Genomic DNA, 24,503 nt, shown 5'->3' with positions numbered 1-24,503 from the left:
TGGGTTTAGGTCAGGTCTCTGGCTGGGCCAGTCAAGAATGGTCACAGAGTTGTTCTGAAGCCACTCCTTTGTTATTTTAGCTGTGTGCTTAGGGTAATTGTCATGTTGGAAGGTGAACCTTCAGCCAAGTCTGAGGTCCAGAGCACTCTGGAAGAGGTTTTCATCCAGGATATCTCTGTACTAGGCCGCATTCAAGTTTCCTTCAATTGCAACCAGTCGTCCTGTCCCTGCAGCTGAAAAACACTTCCATAGCATGATGCTGACACCACCATGTTTCACTTTTGGGATTGTATTGGGCAGGTTATGAGCAGTGCCTGGCTTTCTCCACACATACCACTTAGAATTATTATCAAAAAGTTCTATCTTCGTCTCATCAGACCAGAGAATCTTATTTCTCATAGTCTGGGAGTCCTTCATGTGTTTTTACCAAACTCTATGCGGGCTTTCATATGTCTGGCACTGAGAAGAGGCTTCCGTTGGCCACTGTGCTATAAAGGCCCGACTGGTGGAGGGCTGCAGTGATAGTTGACTTTGTGGAACTTTCTCCCATCTCCCTACTGCATCTGTGTAGCTCAGCCACAGTGATCTTGGGGTTCTTCTTTATCTCTCTCACAAAGGCTCTTCTCCCACAATTGCTCAGTTTGGCTGGACGGCCAGATCTAGGAAGACTTCTGGTGGTCCCAAACTTCTTCCATTTAAGGATTATGAAGGCCTATGTGCTCTTAGGAACCTTGAGTACTGCAGAAATTATTTTGTAACCTTGGTCAGATCTGTGCCTTGCCACAATTCTGTCTCTGAGCTCCTTGGCCAGTTCCTTTGACATCATGAATCTCATTTGGTCTGACATGCACTGTGAGCTGTGAGGTCTTATATAGACAGGTGTGTGCCTTTTCAAATAAAGTCCTATCAGTTTAATTAAACACAGCTGGACTCCAATGAAGGATTAGAACCATCTCAAGGAGGATCACAAGGAAATGGACAGCATGTGACTTAAAAATTAGTGTCTGAGCAAGGGGTCTGAATACTTATGACCATGTGATATTTCAGTTTTTCTTTTTTAATAAATTTGCAAAAATTTCTACACTTCTGTTTTTTTTTCAGTCAAGATGGGGTGCAGAGTGTGCATTAATGAGAAAAAAATGAACTTTATTGAATTTACCAAATGGCTGCAATGAAACAATGGGTGAAAAATTTAAAGGGGTCTGAATACTTTCCGAGCCCTCTGTATGTTCTGTTGTGATTTAAAAGTCTATTTTTAAAAACTTAGATCCTTTTCAATGATGTAGGTATTTAGTTTAAAGTGATTTCCTTTGAATAGAGCAGGCCCCATGACAGAGATAAAATTGGAACCAACATTATGGCGCTGAATTTTTTTCCTTCCGTTGAGTTCTCAGCATGATCTTGGTGGCTGCTATGTAGAATGGAGTCGTACACAAGTTTTTACTACCACCAAGTAGGTGAGGCCAACCAGTGCTCAACCTCTTCTTCTTCTTTCTAGACCCCCCATAGCAACTACACCGCCTGCCATTATCTTGATTGTTTGGGGGGGGGGGGTGATGTCTTACATTTTAAAGAGGTTATATATTACAATAATTTCGCCAAGTCTTTTGAATATTTCGTATGAGATAGATGTACAGTACATGGGTAAGTTTGGAAAATCACTTCTGTGTTCACTTATGTTTAACCCTCCTGCCATAGGACACCTGCGTGACACTGGTAAGAACCGGCCCAGAGACTGGTGAAACAAAATGAAACACAATTGTACTCTCTAAGGGCAGGTGCAAATTACCGTATTTTCGATCTGAACGAGATCCAACAAAACATCGGATCGCACTTGGACCAATGTTAGTCTTTGGGACCGTGCATATCTTCCATTTTTTTCCTAGGACAGAGTCTGTCAGAGGAAATAATTACTGCATGCCCAAGGTAGATTGAATATTTGGATCACAGTCGGCCATGCAAGTCAATGACTCTGTGGAAACATCGGACTGCACTCAGATGACATTTGTTTCTCCATCTTCTCATCTGAGAAAATTGGATCACAATTTGCTGACACTCTGATCAGTTCTAATCAGAGTTGTATCATAGTGTATCATCTTCAGATACCTACTAGGTTCCCCCACTAACTGATATCCCACCCTAATACAAAGGCCCTGGCATACATCTTTGTAATGTGTTCCTCCCCTCCAGCCTCTTTGGGTCACAGTATGGGCCCTACTTTCAACATACAGGTGGGCTCTTGTAGAAATTGAGATGGGTCGCAATGGATTTGTTTTTTGTTTTGTTTTTTAATAGTGGTGACTTTTTCTATTTTTTTTTAATAATAGACACATAAACAGTTTTTTTTAACTCTGTAGTGTTCAAATTTGTGGAGATAAACCGAATTAACGTCTTGTGCAGTCCTGTGTCAAAAGTAAACATAAGGACTAGGGATGATTGTATGTGCTTGGATAAGGTATTATCTGAGCATGCTCAGGTGCTAACCGAGTGACTTCGGAATGCTTGAATAATATGTTAGAGTCCCCGCGGCTGCATGTCTCCCATCTGTTCGACAGCCACAACACATGCAGGGATTACCTCACAAACATGCAATCCCTGCATGAACAGTGACGAGACATGCAGCCTCAGGGACTCAAACATATTGTTCGAGCGTTCCGAAGACAATCGGTTAGCACCCGAGCATGCTCAGATAACACCTTATCCCAGCACGTTCACTTATCACTAATAAGGACCAATTTGAGTAATATGGCGTCCATCTGCTTTCTGTTCATCGTTCACTTATTTTTAGAAAGGAAGAAATATTTTTGAGCAGAACCTTTTCTTTATTTTTAAACGTTCTAAGCATATATATGTCTGATGGAGCCTCACTGCTTCTCTTAGAACCATGAAGGCACACACTAATCCAGTGCATCTGTTCTGTTTGTCCCATTTGTTTGTTCTAAACAGAACAGAGAAACAATAAAAATATACGGACATTTGAGCAGAGCCTTTTTCCTAAGGGTTCACTTACTTTTTATAGCAACAGTTTCTAAAAATTAGGGAACACTGTACACAGTAGGTTGCGAAAAAAAACTTTTTTCAATATTCAGTAACTTTGTAATGACTTTACATTACTTGTATTTTCTATTTTGTCAGTATTTTCTGCTTGTCATTGGTAGAAGGTCAAACCCCCCAGATCTTATAATTGCCATATCCTAAAGTATTGGCATATCCTAGTAATGTGCCATGAGGTTTTGAGATGATAGTATCCTTAGAGAAATTTCTACCCGAACGATTATGAGCCGGTACTCGCGTGTCCTCAGTACAGCCGCGCAAACTGCATTGTTACATGGTCTGAATAGATAATGAGAGTCAGAGTACAGTCAGCTACGTTTCCGCCTTTCCTAGTGTAAGCAAAGAACAGACCGAAAAATTATTTAGTTGGGTAAAGAAATGTAATAAATTGTGAAATAGTAAAAGCAGCCAAGGTGCTCCATGTATCAGTTCCTAAAATCACACCTTGGTCGGCAGCGCCAAGGCTCCCACACTACCGGGACCTTTTTGACCTCCAACTCATCTGCGGTAGTTTCCTTTTACAGATCTTTGTTCAGCTGTTTGAGGAAGATGGTATAATGTGAGGATGACAGCTGCCTCTCCCAAAGTCATTCAGTAGATTAATAGCTTATTTTACTGGCCTTTGAAGTGCAAATGAAAAAGGGGTTCGGGATTAACTTATTTTCAAGATTTGGGAGGTAGCTGCTTATCTACTTCTGGGCCTCTTATTGGCCTTTTTTTTAGCAATTCAATACAGTAGTTCAGTTTTGGCTTTTACCCATCCCCAAATCAAAAGGTAACTATTAAAGTGAATCTGTCACCAGATTTTTGCTATCTCATCTGAGAGCGACACATTGTAGCAAAAGAGACCCTGATTCCAGTAATGTACCACTTATTTTACCTGGTGCAAAAGTCCGTCCTGCACAGCTGAAAAGCTGTCCCCGTCACGACCACAGCATTCTGTGTACATTGTATATTGACAGTGAGCTGCTAATCACAGGAGGGGGTGTGGTCGGACCACTTTGCAGGGACAGCTAGTCCCAGCAATGATAATGTCCTAATGATAAAACCTTCATTATACGTAAGTAACAGCCTGATAAGTGACATAAGTTGAATTCAGTGTTTTAACCTCTACGTTATGCTGTCCTCAGATTACATAACAAAAACCTGATGACCGACTCTATTTAATGCGCTACTGTTCCCTTTAAAGGGACCCAACTCAGCTCACATCTTGCTGGGTGCTCTGTAGAAAGGCAGGAGGATCTTTATCTTTCGCAGGGGTTAGCTAAGGTAACCCTAAGCAAAGCTTAGTACACAAAAGAAATGGGTTTGAAAACAACTTAACAAGTTTATTTTTAGGGGTCTAAACGATAATTGGTCAAGCTGAAGGAATGCAAACACAGAAAAGAAAAAGTGAAACACATTACTGTACATGCTATAGTGCATAATAGGTATATATAAAGTATAATTGTATGTTAAACCCCCTAGTGGGAAGAATTAGGACTATATACCTGGCCTGTGCAGTCCAGTGTCACAATAATAATAATAATAATTATAATAAAACAATATAACTTGATAGTTAATTCCCCTGCTGTTCCAGTTCTGCCGATCTGGTGGTCACCACCCATCTTTGTATACTCTACTTACACCCACATGACCATTTAGTCAATCATTGGCCTCGGCAGTCTCTTGGCACATTGATAAAGTAGTTGTCTGGAACTTACACATTGATGTTGGTAGGGTTGCGAAACCCAGCACCCCCACAATCATCTGATATCTGTTTTGGCAATGACCGGATGTAAACAATGAATGGAGCAGTACACTGCTGCTCTGTACATTATTTATTGGCTGCTGTCAATCTCCCATGCAAGTGAATGAGAAATAAGCCTCAGCCATTAGCAGTAGCCATTAAACAATGTACAGAGTTGTGTTGCTCCACTGGCTTGAGGCAGATCGGGGTGCAGTCTTGCCTTAGGCTACAAGTCTGCAGGCCCTGTATGTGACTGCAGACTTGCGATTCCTCATATCGAGTTCACTGCGCACTGTGAGGATTCTCCAGTCTTGGCAACGGGAACGGGTGGTCATGTGACCGAAAGGATGTGATTTGCGTACTTGTGGCCACATTCCGACTAGACATGTCCGGCACGAATAGTCAGCACGTGACTGCACGTATGCAAATCACATACTTGTGGTCACTCTCACGTTGCTCCCAGTTTCAGCACCAGAGAATCCTTGCACGGAGCACGATTTGAGGACTGACAGGTCTGCAGTCACATAGAGTGACTGTAGACTTGTGCCCTAAGGCCGGACAACCCCTTTAAGCACTGTACAGTTTCCATAAAAATCAATCAAATATTAGGCAATACACAGACTTGAAGGGTCATTAAATCAAGGGAGAAAGAGAGGAGGAATTGTAGGGAATGCTTCCTTTTTCTCTTATGTTGTGATCCCATCCTTTTTTAGATCTACTTGAGATTGGATCTCCTAGATGGGATGTGAAAGGGACATTATTCAGATTATTTTCTTTGTTAATTATGTTGTGCTAATGGTCAGTAATGCACAACGTCTGTCCCATATCCAAAGTTGTAGAAAACATTCCAGGATAATTTTTGGCTTGCATCTTGACCACGTCTGCCTATTTCAAGCCAATGGGAGGTAATAGCTTCACCTACGTGGGTATGAAATGCATTCCTGGCTAATCTCTCCATTGTAACCTTACATAAGTGTCTGTACAGGAATTTTCCACACTATTCCCCGTATTATCTCATTTTAATCGCAGAAGCAAACACCAAGTGCAGAACATCAGGAACATGTCCCTGCCACTTAGAAAAGATTACACTGTCCCCTAGGCTCCAGCTGTAATTTCAAGTATGGTATCACATTGTCTTGCTAAATTTTCTCCCAAATTAGGTTATTTACCTTAACTTACGTAGCGCTCACTGGCATCCCAACCAGGCAAAGATTATTGACAATCTTTTATTTCAGCAAGCAATCATTTTGTTTTACATAGCACATGAATAGTCTCAAGATTTAAAAAAAATGACAGTTATGACATGAAAGATTTCAGCATCAATAATAATTACCGAGTTATTGTAGCATCACCCTTCGCATCGGGGGACCTCGATCAGCGGGAAGGGGTCTTCCTCGGTCAGCATCACAGACTAAGTGCGTCCACTTGAATCGTCTGGAAAGTCCCTACCCGCTGAGGAGGTCAGTACTTTTTATAATATTAATTGGAATGATCACGCACTGACATGCGCAGTAACTTGTTTCTTTTTCACATTCCTCCTTTATCTCAGTTGGTTTGGTTCTCACATTCCTCCCTTCCAACTCCCACAACAATGCCTGAGCAGGTGGTTGCTTTTCACATTCCTGAGTGTGTGCTCTCCTCATGGTAGGAAAAGATCAGATTCCGGTCACAATCCATAGTATCCAAATGGATGTTTCAATGTACTGCAATCACTACCTTATTGACTGGATGCCTATCTATACCAGTCTCTCACTCATGCATATCCCATTTGTATCACAATCGGTCCTTGATTGCAGTCTTTTAAACACCATCTTTATAGGACACCATGAGCACTTGTGGTTTCTTGCAACACATTTTATAAGCTATATAGCAGTTCCATATGGATAATAGAATCACTACAATAGCCATCACCAACACGGGATGAATCAGCCAATTCAATAATTTGGTAGCTGAGGGCGAATACCCTAGAAAAATATCATACCAATGATGAGAGGTAGCATCAGCAATAATCGATCCCATTTTTAACAATTTTCCCTGTCACTATGGTGGTACTAACAACATGATATTGTATTGTTTTATTTAACATTTGAATTATTCTATTCCCTTCTTCAGATGTCTCCATAATATTCCTGAGCCGGGTCATATTCAATTCCCAGTTGTTTACCTGCAACTTGGTCGGTTGCCACCGCATTGTTTTCTGCACCTCCCGGTCATGAGTGAGAAGGAAGGTTTGGCCCTCCCACTGTAAAGCGGAAACATTCTGTAAACACCCCACATAAGGAACTTTCATCCCAGGAATAATAGGGACATCAGTTATTACACAAATTTCTTGTGAACCTATCTCCACCAACATCTTGTAGGATACTGGTAGAATGGTGAACTCACAAATATTCACAGTCTCTTGTAGCAAACATGGTTCATATACAGTAGAATGCAACCTACAAATTTTACCTTCCAATGTGTCTTCACATAAGCTTAAATCATGCGTGCGATTATTGTCATCAATGTATAAACCATTCATTTTAGGCATCCACAACCATTGATCCCCTAGGGGTCCCAATAATAGTGGTAAAACTACATATCTACACATTACTTGCTGGTTGGTTACATTATATATATTCAATATCCCTTGACATACTGTGTCATTGCAAACCATTTTGGGAGCTTCAATTTTAAGTCATGAAACTCCAGGGATTGTGTTATTAAACATAGTCCTCCATACCCATTCATTTCCTGTCATAAGACGAGTCTGCATTGTATACATAGTCCAATTAAGAATCGCACTAATATTTGATCCTTCCTTGAATACAAAAGAATTTGAAATATTCTGCATATCTAGTAAAAATTTATCTGCTTGCCAAGCTTGTGTCAGTGGGTGCCATATTGTAGGCATCTATTTACCTTGTAAAGTTAAAACATCTTGTATTCCTGCACCTGCTTTACTCATGCGATTTGCTAGAGTTTCAATATCAAAATAATTCAAAGTCCCAGTAACAGTTCCCACTCCCCCCAGCAACGTATCATACCATGCCCTTTTTTGTCTTATAGGGCAGAGAACGTTAGACGGAAATATCACTATAGCTGTTACTACAGTCTTTTGTGATTGAGTTCCAGTCTTTACACAGGACGAGGGGATCCTCTTCATATGTCCCGGATCCGTTTTTGACGAATTCATATTAACAAACGTTATACTTTGTGCCCAAGTACTTCTATTCGTTATACTAGGAGCATTATGACAAAGTAAAGTCTGTAGGACATTAATACTGAATACTAATTCTGTTCCACTTCCAATGGTGGGGGTGCAATTCTTATAGATCCGTATTTGTTGAGTTGGATACAAAGACTCAAAACCCTCACCGGCATTACAACATGTTAAATTCACCTTAGCGGTAATATTCGCAGTTCCGTGCATATTGTGTAACATATATGCTACTTGAAATGAGGTGGCCCCACGGGGGCCTATCCATACATATCCTTCCACTGTTACATTAGCTATGTTACAGCTCTGTCTTTCTGGGCAAATAAAGTCATCTTGTTTTCGTTCTTTTGCGCTTTCCTTCCACAACCACCTTATCCGACTGGTGTTTTGACTTTGGATTTGAGTACCCGGTGTTCATCCTTCAACTTTCACCAAACACTCGCTTCCAAGGCTTCCAATAATTCCACATATTCCCAGAAATATCTGTTAGGGAAAAAAAAAAAAAAAAAAGCATGATTTTATTCACGCAAATAACATTTTTCCTGGGGAACATATTCCCATTTCTCCACTCCTGGTCTCATGATTAGCAAAGTATGATCCTTGCCCACAGCAATAACTTCAGCCGCCGATGGCGGTCCTTGAGGACTCTGTACCCAAATTCTAGCTCCTACATTGGTCACATCTGATGACCCAAATGCTTTATCCCCCCGTAAGGAGAGTTCTAGTGGAGCTTGTCCTTCGATGGCTTGATCTAAACTAATAGGTATTACCAACATTTGAGCCATCTTTTGTCCTTTGGAAATAACTAGCGGCTCTTGTCCTAAATTGGACATAATAACTTTAATTTCTCCTTGATAATCAGCATCAATAACTCCTCCCACCACTATGGCCCCTCTTAAAGCAAAACTAGACCAAGTTGCCAACTGACCATAATGTCCTTTAGGCATTTGACATCCCAATCCCGTCGGTATAGGAACAGTATTACCTGGCGGCACAATAGTCACCTCTATTGCGCTGAGATCCAATCCCGCAGACAGGGGAGTTGCTCTTTCAGGAATTTTAGCCTCTTGATTCATCTTCCACCAAGTGATTGTATGTACAATATGAGTTTCGTGTATGGTAAGATTGGGTGTCAGCATTCTCATCAATGGTGTCATGGAATCAGTTATAGGCCTATTGTTGATAATTTGTAAAGCCTCACTCAAATTGTCTCTCCACTGGCCATATTCTCCTTCCTTATTGTGTATCTTTTTCAGAGTGGACTTCAAGAGTCCATTCATCCTTTCCACCAACCCTGCAGCTTGGGGATAGTAGGGCATATGATATACCCATTGGACATTATGCTCATTAGCATAATCCTTTATCTGTTGACCAGTGGAGTGTGACCCATTGTCAGTCTGTATCTGCAGTGGAACACCATAGTATTGTGTGATAATCTCTAATGTACGTAATGTGCTCCATTGTGTGGCTGCTTTGCAAGGGAATCCTATCATAAGTCCTGAGTAGGTATCTACTGCTGTGCAGACATATTTACATCCCCTACTCTCAGTGAGTGGACCAATGAAATCCATCTGCCAAATTTGAGCTGGTAATTGTCCTCGAGCTATGTGTCCCATTACTGTGTGTGGAACTTCCCTTTTTTTGTGAATGCTGGCATACTGGACACTGTGCAATGACTTGTTTTATAATGTCCATGGTTAGTTGAACACCTCTTTCTTAGGCCCACCTGTAAGTGGCTCTTTCTCCAAGGTGTCCACTCTTGTTGTGCGCCCAAACGGCTGTACCTTGCAGCCATTTTTCTTTTTCTTGATCAACTTCAGAAGTCTGTCTAATGGCGGCGGCTTTATCTGCTTCAGAATTGAACAAACGATCAAGTGAGTCAGCAGGCATATGTGCATCAACATGAAAAACAGTAGTAAGTGTGATTTGAACCATTTCTTCTATAAATTCCCACACCTCTTTTCCCCACACTTCCTTACCATGTATTAACCAACCATATTTCTTCCATCCCATCATCCAAGTTGCAAGACCATTAGCCACAGACCACGAGTCTGTGAAAAGGTGACACTCCTTCCCTTGTTCAAAACTCAATGCCAGAAAGATAGCATATAATTCTGCATATTGACTACTTTTACCGTGACCTTCCATAATCAAATGTTTTTCCAGTTTCGGGTTATAAGCCACACTTTTCCAGTGTCGCTTTCCATTGACATATCGAGCTGACCCATCAGTGAACCAAGCATGTTGCTGTTGTTGTTCTGTTAAATCTTCATAAGATTTTCCCCATTTTACAGGGGACTCTTCCAGGACAGTTGGTTTCACAGGGGATTTGATTTCTTCCCCTATTTCAGCTATTTTCTCATGGAGGGAGGCGATCCCGCCTTCTCCTTTCTTTGCTCTTTCAGAAATGTACCATTTCCATTTTATGATACTTTGTTCCTGTGCATGTCCTACCCTATTGGATTTAGGGTTAGACAATACCCATTGCATTATAGGTATTGCTGGTCTTAATAAGACTTCATGTCCTAAAGTTAGCTGTTCTGTTTCTACCAATGCCCAATAACAAGCTAGCAATTGTTGTTCAAATGGAGTATACTTTTCTCCAGCATCAGGGAGTTTTCGATTCCAAAATCCTAAGGGGACTCTTTTTCCCCCTTGTTGTTGCCATAATGACAATTTGCATACATATTTTATACTGATACATGCAATTCTACACTCCCCGCTGTCATTGGCCATAACTCTACAGCTTGCTGTATGGCCTCTTTTACCATTTCAAAGGCGGTTGGTTGTTCTTCCCCCCAATGAAATTCATATTTCTTCCTCGTAACTTTATACAAAGGGGACAGCATCTGTCCTAAATGAGGTATATGCTGTCTCCAAAATCTAAATAGCCCAGATTGAGTCTCTTGCTTAGACTTGGGAGTAGGGAAATTAATAATCTTCTGTTTTACTTTTGGTAAAATTTCCCTATGTCCTTTATTCCATTGTATTCCAAGAAATTTTACAACTTGAGCCGGTCCTTGGACCTTTGCTTCATTTATTTCCCATCCTTTGCTCCTCATATGCACCTAAAGTTTTTCCAATTGTGATTTCACTGCCTGCTCCTCATTTCCTTGTATCATTATATCATCAATATAGTGTGAAATTTGCATATCTGAGGGCAAGGAGAACTGATCTAGATGTTCTGCCACCGTCCGGTGACAAATAGTAGGGCTATGAAGCCATCCTTGAGGCAATCTGGTCATGGTATACTGTCGACCTAACCAGGTAAAAGCAAATTGATCCTGCGCCTTTTCCTCTATTGGAATTGTAAAGAAGGCATTAGCCAAACCAATCACTGCATACCAAGTTCCATTATGACTCTGTATATTTTCTATTATAGTGATAGTATCTGGCACTGCAGCTGTTAATGGAGGGGTACATTTGTTCAATTCCCTGTAATCCACTGTCATACGCCAGGAGCCATCACTCTTTTTAACTGGCCAGACTGGATTATTCCATGCAGTAGTAGTGGTACGCATGACTCCTGCGTCCACCAGATTTTTAATTGTTTCAGTAATCTCTTTGTGTCCCCCTGGTATTCGATACTGTTTCATTGCCACCATTTTAGTAGCAGGAGGGATATGTACAGGGGGCATTTTTACTTTTCCTACCATTACAGGTCTCATTTGTATTTCTGCCCTTTTTACTCCAAAGGAGAATTTTCCAGCCGATAAATTTAAAGTCATTCCTTTTAAAACATCAATTCCCAATATATATTCTGGAATGGGTACTACTAAAACACGGTAATTTCTTATCGGTAAGTTTCCTATTTTCAAAGCAACTTGTGTTTGTACTCCGGTGATTACCTGTCCTCCTAGTCCGGCAATTTTAATTTTTGGACCTTTGAATTTTGTGGGAATACTTTTTCTTTATTAATTTTTCCTCTTCTCTTGCGATATTTATTTTGAGCAACTATGATAGCAGCTTTCTCTGCTACACTCTGGTAATGTTCCAACTTATCTTTGAGCAGATGGGTATTGCAATCCAGCACCACTTTCTGCCCTCCTAGCTCTGCAACTTTTTGTTCCAATTGAGAGCACTTCCTCTGCATTTGTTGATTCCGCTCATGCATCGCGCGATATGCACTGAGCAGAATCCAAGTTCGTCGCCCAAGCGACACAACATCACCCGCCTTGGCGGGGACACCCCTGAGTACATTAACAACATCCTGGGTTGACTGCATCACCTGCCTTTGCAGGGAAAACCTCGAGTAACTAAACAACATCGAGGGGTTATCTGCATCACCTGCCTTTGCAGGGATCCCCATGAGTAAACCAACAACATCATGGGTTAACTGCATCACCTGCCTTTGCAGGGAAAACAAATCCACATACGCCGTCCTAAAGACTCTACATCACCCCTGAGTACTTTAACAACATCAGTGGGTTCACTACCTTTAAGCTTACTAGACCACTGTTCCGCCAGTCCAGAACTGCTCAACTCATGTGCCAATACATTATACGGTGCCTCAGTCCAACCGGGCACAGCCACAACATCCTCCTGCTTTTCCTTTCGTTTCTTAAACATATTGAAAAAAAAAAGATCCTGCCGACTACGCCAATTTATGTCTTGCTAAATTTTCTCCCAAATTAGGTTATTTACCTTAACTTACGTAGCGCTCACTGGCATCCCAACCAGGTAAAGATTATTGACAATCTTTTATTTCAGCAAGCAATCATTTTGTTTTACATAGCACATGAATAGTCTCAAGATTTTAAAAAAATGACAGTTATGACATGAAAGATTTCAGCATCAATAATAATTACCGAGTTATTGTAGCATCACCCTTCGCATCGGGGGACCTCGATCAGCGGGAAGGGGTTTTCCTCGGTCAGCATCACAGACTAAGTGCGTCCACTTGAATCGTCTGGAAAGTCCCTACCCGCTGAGGAGGTCAGTACTTTTTATAATATTAATTGGAATGATCACGCACTGACATGCGCAGTAACTTGTTTCTTTTTCACATTCCTCCTTTATCTCAGTTGGTTTGGTTCTCACATTCCTCCCTTCCAACTCCCACAACAATGCCTGAGCAGGTGGTTGCTTTTCACATTCCTGAGTGTGTGCTCTCCTCATGGTAGGAAAAGATCAGATTCCGGTCACAATCCATAGTATCCAAATGGATGTTTCAATGTACTGCAATCACTACCTTATTGACTGGATGCCTATCTATACCAGTCTCTCACTCATGCATATCCCATTTGTATCACACACATATATTAACATAGATTAACAATGCTGTAGAAATATTTTTGATGTACAGTACTGTGGAAAAGTTTTAGGCAGGTGTGCAAAAATGCTGCAAAGTAAGAATGCTTTTAAAATAATAGAAGTGTTAATAAAACTTTTCCATTTTATTTGGAAAAAATAAAGTGAGTAAACAAAAGAAAAATCTGAATAAAATCAGGATTTGGTGTGATCGCGCTTTGCTTTCAAAACAGCATCAATTCTTCTAACTACACTTGCACACACTTTTTGAAGGAACTCGGCAGGGAGGTTGATTCAAAGCTGGAACTATCCATAGATGTGGATGTAGGCTTGCAAAGATCTGTTCATGTGATCCCAGACATATGATGTGGAGATCCGGGCTCTGTGGAGGCCATATCATCACTTTCAGGACTCCTTGCTCTTCTTTAAGCTGAAGATTGTTCTTCACATTAGCTGTATGTTTGGACTTGTTGCCTGCTGCAGCATAAATTTGGAGCCTCCTTGATGGTATTGCAAAATTAATAAGTATCTGTATGTATTTCTTAGCACTGAGGACACCATTAATCCTGACTAAATCCCCAACTTAATTTGCTGAAATGCAGCCACAAACTTGCAGGGACGCTCCGCCATGCTTCACTGTTGCCTACAGATCATTATTTTTCCTATCACCAGCACTTCGGCTTTATACTGCCTTCTGCTACAGTCAAATAATTCACTTTTTGACTCATCAGTCCAAAGCACATGCTGCCATTTTTCTTCACCCTAGTTCCTTTGTTTTTATACATAATTAAGTCACTTGGCCTTGTTTCCACTTCAGAGGTAGGTTTTTGGCTATAATGCTTCCAAAAAGACTATTTCTGGCCAGATTTCTCTGAACAAAAGATGGGTGTAGGTGGGCCCCATTGGTTGCTTCCAGTTCTGAGTGGATGGCATGGTTGCCAGATTCTGATTTTGAAGGGAAATAGGCATGGTGTGTCTTTTACCTGATGCACTAAGTTGCATAAAGGTTTAGCCGAAACGCGTCTTGCCGTGCGCTTCACAGCAGTAATTTTTCCTATCTCTGCCTATATTTATAATATGCTGCTATGGATAAATATTTTTAATCTACGTTTGAAATAAAGAAAAAGATTTTTTATGTACTTCAAACTTGGCTCGCTGGATTCATCTCCTTTTAGAAGACAAAATAGGAACGCTCCATGGTGAAGTCCTGGTGATGAGAAACAGGGAAGGGTGGATGGAATCTACTCACCCGATGGAGTTGTGCAGGTCAAGTTCAACTAGGATGACAGTAGTAGTGTAGCCGACAAAACTGCTCACAGAAGTAATTGCGCTGCAAAAAGTGAGAAGAAGCGGTTGGCGCTGTCACAATGAAGACCAGGATGAGAAGGTGTAGAGATGCAACAAACGTTTCTTAAAAGATAGCAACGCGTTTCCAAATCAATCTGATTTTTTCGTCAGGCTGTCACGTATGAGGAAGAAATCGGATCAATTTTGAAACGAGCTGCTGTCTTTTAATAGATGTTTGTTGCTTCCCGACACCTTCTCATCCTCGTCTTCATTGTGACAGTGCCCACGACAAATGATTTTTTTTTTTTGCATTAAAGATATGCCTAGAAGAATTGATATTTTGAGGGCAAAGGTGGTCACAACAGAAAGTCGATTTTATCTCAATTTCTGTTTTATTCCTTTCACTTTTCATTTTATATATAAAAAAGAAACTGGTAAGGCTGGTTTCACATTTGCGTTTTTTAGCGCTGGAAAAAAACGCATACGTGCGCATGCGATTTTTCCCCTATATTTAACATGGGTGCGCATACCTGCGCGCTTGTAAGCGCATGTATGCGATTTTCATGCGCTGCGTTTTTTTGGGGTGTGCGTTGGTATTTTCCAGACGCTGCATGTTCCATTTTTTGGCCCTGGAAAAAATCGCATGTGCACGTTTTGCGCTAAAAATGGCCATTATAGCCTATGGATGCGCATACGTGCGCACTGGCATGCGCAGGTATGCGATTTTTTAGCGCTGCGTTTTTTGGGTGGTGTCCACTTTTTATCCTAGTTAGAATCTTCTAAAGTCAAAAAAAAAAAGTCTATATAAAGGAGGTGCCTGCCAAAACTCTGCCACTACTACACTGACAGATTGAAGAGCAGACAGTCAACCAAGAACCCATTATATCAGCGAAGAATGTGAGTATATTACATTATATGCCTGTCCTTTTAAATTATGTATGTACTAATGATTTTTATTATTTTTACATGCAGTATGTCTTCAGAATCCGAGTATTCCCCATCGCGGCAGGAATTGGCGCAAGCAGACCGTGAGGTGATTATTTTCGTGCATCTGGTAAGTATATCTGCTGCTTCTCCAAATCTCTTACGTTTTTTTCAAATTTCTTAAGACATCGTCATCATCATCTGCGGACGGGACTAGTGAGGGCGAAGAGCAGGAGCAGCGAAGCCAAGTCCCGGTGGTGATACGGAATGTAAGTATCAAATGATTTGTAATGTTCTTTATTTTTTATCTTTTATTTTTACTCTTTTTTTTGTTTCTTTTTTTGTAACTTTTTATTCAATTTAAATTTGATTATTCTAATGAATGTGTTTTGTCTAGGTTCCACAACGGGATGAAGACGTCTACCTGGATAATGAGCAGCTCATCAGCCTGGTCCAGGAGCGTTCGCCGTTGTGGGACAGCCGTGACCGGCTGTACAAGGACAATGTGGTGACCCGGCGGCTATGGAATGAGGTGGCCGCAGCGTTGATGGATGGCTGGGACAGCGCCACAGCATCCTCCAAAAAGGCGTTTAGTGAGTATTTCCCTGCTCTGTATTGTGCCGCAGTGACTGTTGTCCTTGACGGCACTGTTGGGTTTCGTGCTAGGCGTATTCTAGCAGGAAACCCAACAGTGTCATCGTGGTCTACAGTGACTGCTTTGAGTATTGTATTGCTACATTGTGCCGCAGTGACTGTTGTCCTTGACGGCACTGTTGGGTTTCGTGCTAGGCGTATTCTAGCAGGAAACCCAACAGTGTCATTGTGGTCTACAGTGACTGCTTTGAGTATTGTATTGCTACATTGTGCCGCAGTGACTGTTGTCCTTGACGGCACTGTTGGGTTTCGTGCTAGGCGTATTCTAGCAGGAAACCCAACAGTGTCATCGGGGTCTACAGTGACTGCTTTGAGTATTGTATTGCTACATTGTGCCGCAGTGACTGTTGTCCTTGACGGCACTGTTGGGTTTCGTGCTAGGCGTATTCTAGCAGGAAACCCAACAGTGTCATCGTGGTCTACAGTGACTGCTTTGAGTATTGTATTGCTACATTGTGCCGCAGTGACTGTTGTCCTTGACGGCACTGTTGGGTTTCGTGCTAGGCGTATTCTAGCAGGAAACCCAACAGTGTCATCGGGGTCTACAGTGACTGCTTTGAGTATTGTATTGCTACATTGTGCCGCAGTGACTGTTTTCCTTGACGGCACTGTTGGGTTTCGTGCTAGGCGTATTCTAGCAGGAAACCCAACAGTGTCATCGTGGTCTACAGTGACTGCTTTGAGTATTGTATTGCTACATTGTGCCGCAGTGACTGTTGTCCTTGACGGCACTGTTGGGTTTCGTGCTAGGCGTATTCTAGCAGGAAACCCAACAGTGTCATCGGGGTCTACAGTGACTGCTTTGAGTATTGTATTGCTACATTGTGCCGCAGTGACTGTTGTCCTTGACGGCACTGTTGGGTTTGTGCTAGGCGTATTCTAGCAGGAAACCCAACAGTGTCATCGGGGTCTACAGTGACTGCTTTGAGTATTGTATTGCTACATTGTGCCGTAGTGACTGTTGTCCTTGACGGCACTGTTTTTTTTTATCAACAGTGGACAAAGTCCGAACACGTTGGCGTTCGATCAAGGACCGCTTCAACAGTGATGTTCGTGCTGAGGGCCAGGTTCGCAGTGGATCTGCGTCAAGGACCAGAACTAGATACCGTCACTATCACGCGTTGCAGTTCCTAAGACCGGTCCTTGCCACGAGATCGTAAGTATTATAAATTTTGGGTTTCTATTTTTATTAATCTGTGTTTTTCTAATCCACAGCTGATGCTTCTTGTAAAGGCATGGTAGTAATGATTTTCCTTTCTTCCACAGCACCTGGAGCAGCACCCTGCAACCTGGCCCTGGAGCGGTCCTTCCTCGGACGTCCTCTGACCCGTCCCAGCCATCCGACAGCCAGGAAGCACCTTGCAGGTCAACCACACACACAGCTGGTGACCAGGAAGCTGGGCCATCAGGTGTTCCCCTGTCCCAGGTCTCTGCCACTGGTTATGCGGGCACTACCCGCCAGCGGCAGAGGGCCTTGGACAGGAATGTCTTGCCCGAGTTTATGCATTTGAGCGAGACATTTAATTCCAGCCTCAAGTCACTGTCCGACAGAGTTGAAAGCGGTTTTGCACTGATGGAACGTGGTTTTAACCACTTTGAACACCGCTTCAATTCTGTAGAACAGCGCCTTGACCGTCTGGAGGCCGACCTCAACAGACCAGCACACCATTTTTTTAGTAAGATTGAAAAGGGCATGGCGGAACACCTTAGTCCTGATCAACAGCTGAATGTGCTGCAGGCCTGCAACAATGCTTTCTTGCAGGCTATGCAGCATAATCGGTACGGTCAGCAGTCAGTGGTGTCCTTTCCACCTGTGCCACCATTGACTCGCTTCACCTCACTACCGACTTGTGCTGCATACCACTGAACGGACACCTCTATTCAAAGCCAGGACACCCACCGTTACACCACCACAAGTCTGAGTGCAGCTGGTCACTTCACCGACACCACCATGGCAAGCGCTGCTCCTGTCTGGAGCACCACCGCCAATCCCATGCATGCGTGGAGCTCAGCCACCACTAGGCAAACATGGAACAGCCCTGCCGCTACAACAACATGTAGTAGCCCTGCCACCACCACTCTGCAAACCTGGACCATCACTGCCGCCACCAGTCCTCCTGCAAGGACGAGCACTGACAACGAAGAGCAGCAGCAGCCACCTCAGCAGCAGCAGCCACCTCAGCAGCAGCAGCCACCTCAGCAGCAGCCACCTCAGCAGCAGCAACCACCTCAGCAGCAGCAGCCACCTCAGCAGCAGCCGCCACCTCAGCAGCAGCAACCTCAGCAGCAGCCGCCACCTCAGCAGCAGCCGCCACCTCTGCAGCAGCAGCCGCCACCTCAGCAGCAGCAGCCATACCAGCAGACGGGGGACCTACATTCCATATTTGCCCCTAGTTCAAGGCGAAATCAATCAAGGCGGGCATTGGGCCAAAGTCGGTCCAGGCACACAAGCCTACGGCGACATGCCATTACAACTAATGTACCTGAACAGATTTCCTCTCCTACAAGTGTTCCTAGTTTAATTCCCTTAACTGGACTACCTTCCCCCACAAGTTTTGTTGCCCCTTCCCCTCAAACACCGTCTTCAACTGCAAGTGTTGCATATTCCCTGCACACCCCCAAATTGAAACCATCTGCCCCCAAACGCCGTAAAAAATAATTAGTTTTATTTTTGTGATAAAAAATAAATTTACATTTGTGGTTCACCATTAATAAGTTTCATTAATGTTGTTTGCGCCGCTCACACACACTGATGGGTAAATACATGTTAAAAACCAACCCAAGGGCTAGTATAGTCATATGTGAAATAACATGGACTACTATAGTCATTCCAAGGCCTAGTGTAATAACTCTAGTTTTACCAACTAGAATCTGGTTTCATGAAAAACAAACTGTTGAAACTTGTCTAAAAAATAAGTTTCTTTCTAGTTTCACCAGTTTGTTTTTTGTGAAACAAGATGCTAGTTGTTAAAAATCGAGTTATTACAGTAGGCCTTGGTATGACTATACTAGGCCGTGGTATTTCACATATTACTATACTACTAGCCCCAAGGCCTACTATACTCATATTTGAAATACCACGGCCTAGTATAGTCATTCCAAGGCCTAGTGTAATAACTCTAGTTTTACCAAATAGAATCTATTTTCAAACTGTTGTCAAGTTTCACCCGTTTGTTTTTTGTGAAACAAGATACTATTTGGCCAAAATCGAGTAGGCCTTGTTATGACTATACTAGGCCGTGGTATTTCAAATATGAATATACTAGTAGGCACAAGGCCTAATATACTCATATTTGAAATACCACGGCCTAGTATAGTCATTCCAAGGCCTAGTGTAATAACTTGTAATGGAGCAGATTACATGAGCAGATTACATTCATCCACTCAATGCTGACTTGTATTCCCCATGGACTTTCATTGGGGTTGGGTTTTGAGGGTTGTGTTTTTAAAAAATCACATACTTTGTTTTAAACTAGTTGCACAATTTTCTCTTGAAAAAAAATGGTTTCCTGATTCATGGCCTGCAGCTTTGCTCATTCCAATATATTTCACGCAGACTAGCAATGCTGCATTTTAACTCATATGTGTATTTACCTGCCCAGGTGTGTGAACATAAAAAAATTCAGTTATACATGGGAAGTTTTTTAATTAATTGGAGTTTAAAAAATATAGTGCACTCAGTAATGGTATCAAATAAGGATTTTTATTACCATAAACAACAACATTACACCATTTCATCTTGCCAGTGCACCCGTCCTACATCAGAAATAAAGTAGGCCGCAAATTTGTCCCTCATTTGGCCAACTTCAACGGATGACCTGAGAGTGTGCTGAGTGAATTCAGGCAATGGGTTAGGAGCATCATCGTCCAGTTCAAAGGTCGGGTGCTCTTTAGCCATCACAAAGTTATGTAGAACCACACAGGCCTTCACCACCTCATCGACTGTTTCAAGTTTAAGATTAATGGCCGTGCCCAGAATTCGCCATCTGGAAACAAGAATCCCAAAAGCACACTCGACAGTTCTTCTGGCCCTGGTCAGCCTGTAATTAAATATTTTTTTGGTGTGGTCCAAGTCCCGGCTGGAGTAGGGTTTCAGTAAGTTTCCGCACATTTGAAAAGCCTCATCGCCAACCATTACAAAGGGCAGTGGCGGAGCTTCGGTGTGAGGAAGAGGCCGTGGCATAGGGAAATTAAATTGGTTGCCATACAACCTCCGGCCCATGTCTGAGTTTTTAAAAGCCTGCGAGTCATTACCACGGCCAAATGCTCCAATGTCCACTGCTACAAACATACATCCGGCATCCGCAATTGCAATGAGTACTATTGAAAAGTACTTTTTGTAATTATAGTACTCAGATCCCGTTCTTTGGGGTTTGATGATCCGTATGTGTTTCCCATCAACAGCTCCCAAACAGTTGGGAAAATTGCATACTGTCCAGAATTTGTCAGCAATTTCCATCCACTTTTCAGCGGTGGGCAGGGGCATAAATTCTGGGCAAAGAACATTCCAGAGAGCCCGGCAGGTGTCAGCAACAATTCCAGACAAGGTAGAGATTCCAATACGGTACTGGAAGTGTAGTGAGGATAGGGTTTCTCCAGTCGCCAGGAATCTGTGAACAGACAAAGAAGTAAAATTAATATTTATGTATATTATTTTTAAAAACTATAAAATAAAATATTAGTACATTCACGAAAACTAATTACCCAAGGTTTTGAATACTAAATTTACAAAAAAAAACATCAGACCACACCCCTTTGTTTTTAAAACATACCGTAATGTCACCAGTAGCCGTTCCTCAGGAGGAATCGCACGACGGAGCTGTGTGTCCTGTCTCCGGATGGATTGTTGGACACGAGCAAGCAAATCCATGAAACTTTCGTGGGACATCCGGATATAATCAGTAAATTTCTCCGGGTTTGCACGTAGCTCGCTGTAGAGGGTGTGGTATGCCCCACGGCTCTCCCGGAGTTCAACAATCGGATGTATCCACATACGCCGCCGTCTTCGCTGCCTCTCTCTCTTCCTTTGTTCATGGCAAGCAACTGCATACGCCTGAGCCATCGCGATGTCCAAATCCAAGTTGAAGTGAAAACTCTTCCAGCGCAGATCCATGGTCACGAGAAGAATCAAGCAAATGTGAAGAATACTGTAGACAGGGTCTATATATATTAACATACCACACCCACAATGAAGTCCCATTGGTCTTGTGTGTTGTTGAATGGTTGTTTTTTCTTTTTTGTGTGGTTTTTCCAAAATCTGTAAAAAAACGCTAACGCACAAAAAACGCATACAAACGCGCAAAAACGCTGCGTTTTTTTCCTGCATGCGCATTAAAATGCTGGAAAAAAACGCAGCGTTTGTATGCATTTGTATGCGTTTTTTTAATGCGTTTTTTTGCGGGAAAAACGCGCTGCAAAAAAAAGCAAGTGTGAAACTAGCCTAACACTTCTGTTTTTGAAAACGTTCTTACATTGCAGCGTTTTTTACACACCTGCCTAAAACTTACACCTGGTACTGTTTGCTACGTTACATTTAATAGGTGGGGGCACAAATTTAGTTAACTGCCTAAAACTTTTGCACAGTACTGTATACGTAGAGCACATTTTCTACTTCTTTTCTTCATGGTGCTGTATAAAGGTATTTTTCCTTTTTCAGATGTCTCATTTAAGTGCATCTTGTACCTTAGAACTATCTATTTCTTTACTCATACGCATTTTCCTTTTAGTGAAATGGAGATTTTCTATTATATCTTTAGGCTAGGTTCCCACAATTAGCTTTTGGTGTTGCAGTTTTCTGTACCATTTCCGCACCCATAAAATAAAATAGGTCATTTGTATTTTTTTCAAAATTACGTAACTTAAAAAAAACTCACCAAAAACTCATTGTGGGAACGTAGCCTTAATGTGCAGACAAGGTGACCATACATGAATCAGAAGATAATGACAGTTGTGGAAATGTTTTAGATGGTTGCATTATCAGAGTTCATGGAAGTCAATCCGTATCTGGGCTTTTAATCTGCCCTACCAATTTCTCCTTACACAAGGAGTGTTCTCAGCTAAAATCATTTTTCAATCCTGATAATTATTTAAGACAGGATTATCAATGATGGTATGGTTAGAAGAGGTCAAAGTATCTTTAATCAATAGCAAGAACAAACTAAAGCCTAGAGAGTTCCAGCCCATCGAGTGCACCAGGGCTTAGATGTTATTAGTCACAAGTAAATCACTGAAAATGTCATCAAAATGACTTCAAGTTACTAAAGAAGGTTATTCAAGGGCAGGATAAAAAAAAAAACATTTCCCAGTAGGCTGCAGACAAGCCTCAATGCTTTATGAATTGGAGCTAAATGTCCTTGGAAAATATCAGGTTTTATTGAAAGAGGGGATGAGGAAATTGTCACATTGTAATTAAATATAAGTAAAATAATACAATCATTAGTTAGGAATTATTACTGTAATTTTAATGTATATTATCATTATTATCATATTAAGTCTATCATATGATAACTTGTAAAGTTGCGCTCAAAAGTTTATATACCCCGGCACAATATTTGCCTTCTTGGCCTTTTTTCAAAGAGTATGAATGATAACACCAAAACTTTTTATCCACTCATGATTAGTGGTTGGGTAAAACCATTTATTGTCAATCTACTAATGACAACATAATGACAACCCAAAACATCCAAATGAACATGAACAAAAGTTCACATACCCTGGTGATTTTGGCCTCATAACATTCAAAGAAGTTGACACAAATGGGTTTGAATGGCCACTAAAGGTAACATCCTCAGCTGTGACAAATGCCAGGAAAATTGTTCGGGATGCAAAGAAAAACCCAAAAATAGCATCAGCTGAAATACTGGACTCTCTGAGAACTAGCGGTGTGGCTCTTTCAAGATGCAACAATAAGGAGACACTTGAAGAAAAATGGGCTACATGGTTGAGTCGCCAGAAGGAAGCCAAATGATCCTGATCAAAATTTTACATACCCCATTTCTTAATACTGTGTATTGCCCCCTCTAATATCAATGACTGCTTGAAGTCTTTTGTGGTAGTTGTGGATGAGGTTCTTTAATTTGTCATCTTGGTCATTTGGATGTTTTGGGTTGTCATTATGATTTAAAAAGAGAAAACACAGTAGTTTGACAATAAATGGCTTCACCCAACCTCTAACCATGAGTGGAGAAAAAGTTTTGGTGTTATCTTTCATAGTCTCTGAAAAAGGCCAAGAAAGCAAAAATTCTGCTGGGGTAAGTAAACTTCTGAGCACAACTGTATTTGAAACGTTGGATGACAGTTTTCATCAAGGGTTCTAAATTCCTGAACAGTCAGTGATTTTTTTTTTTTTAAACTGGTGGTTTTTGAGCAGAGAAAAATTCAGGTTTTCTCTGGGTCATGACCAATAGGTCCCAAGAATACAATACGAGTAGAAATAGCACAATTATTTCAGTCTCAGGATGCTTGACATGGTAGCCGACAAAGCAGTCAACTAATTCTTAACCAGATAGATAATCATCCTCTACACAAAAAAACTTGAAGGGGAGAATAGAAAAAAAAGTCATACATTTCCAATCATAGAAAGGATAGGAAACACTGCTCTGAGGCTGTGTGCCCATGTAAGCATTTTTGAAGCGTTTGTCCCGGTCAAAACTCTTCAAAAACGCATAAAAGAAGCATCCCATTCATTTTAAATGAATTCCACACTTTTTGTGCATATTGATGCGTTTTTTTCCGCTCAAAAAATGCTTAGCGGACAAAAACACAGCATGCTCATTAATTTTGCGGAAAAGTATTTTCTATTAATCAGAAAACGCGCGGAAAAAAACGCATCAGAAACGCGCGTTTAAGCAAAAAACGAGCGGAAATAAAACACGCGTTTTCTGGGAAGGTGTCCGGGGTTTTGAAGCAGAAATTTTCTGCATACGTGGGCACATAGCCTTAGGGAATGCCTATGTTCGACGGATGTTTCCTTATAGTGGAGAAGCTAAAATTATACAAAATGTCCTGGTGTTAAATGCAAATGTATTTATTTTTGTATTATATTTTTTTCCTTGTAGAATGGATTCACTCCATTGTATATGGCAGCACAGGAAAACCACTTGGAAGTTGTGAAATATTTGCTAAACAATGCAGCAAGTCAAAGTCTTGCTACAGAGGTAAGAGTTGCACTTGGGCAAATGGTTCCTGAACAGTTATTTTTTATGTCTTGGTAATATGATGGTTCTGGGTCCCTCTGCCAATTGTCTCCTACCATTTTACTGTTTTTAGACTGTTTTAGGGTATGTTCCCACGGTCCGGAAACATTCAGTATTTGCTGCAGATTGGATGCTACTTACAGCCGCAGCGTCCAATCCGCAGCGTCCAGATGTTACAGCATAGTGGAGGGGATTTTATGAAATCCCGTCT

General features: G+C 41.6%; 1 protein-coding gene across 17 annotated transcripts in view; it reads left to right on the top strand.

Moving 5' to 3' along the window:
- The window catches only part of ANK3 (ankyrin 3), an 891,037-nt gene that overhangs the window by 565,364 nt on the left and 301,170 nt on the right, over positions 1 to 24,503 (top strand). For all 17 annotated transcript variants that reach the window (XM_073548271.1, XM_073548272.1, XM_073548270.1 and 14 more), the window contains one exon: positions 24,155 to 24,253. In XM_073548271.1, coding sequence (XP_073404372.1) covers positions 24,155 to 24,253 — 99 coding nt within the window. The remainder of the gene's footprint in view (positions 1 to 24,154; positions 24,254 to 24,503) is intronic.

Source organism: Dendrobates tinctorius, unplaced genomic scaffold (genome assembly GCF_039654945.1).
Source record: "Dendrobates tinctorius isolate UK_male_01 unplaced genomic scaffold, ASM3965494v1 ptg000156l, whole genome shotgun sequence".
In the NCBI taxonomy this organism is placed as follows: Eukaryota; Metazoa; Chordata; class Amphibia; order Anura; family Dendrobatidae; genus Dendrobates; species Dendrobates tinctorius.
Note: the sequence above shows the minus strand (reverse complement) of the source record. Positions and strands in the feature narration are given on the sequence as shown.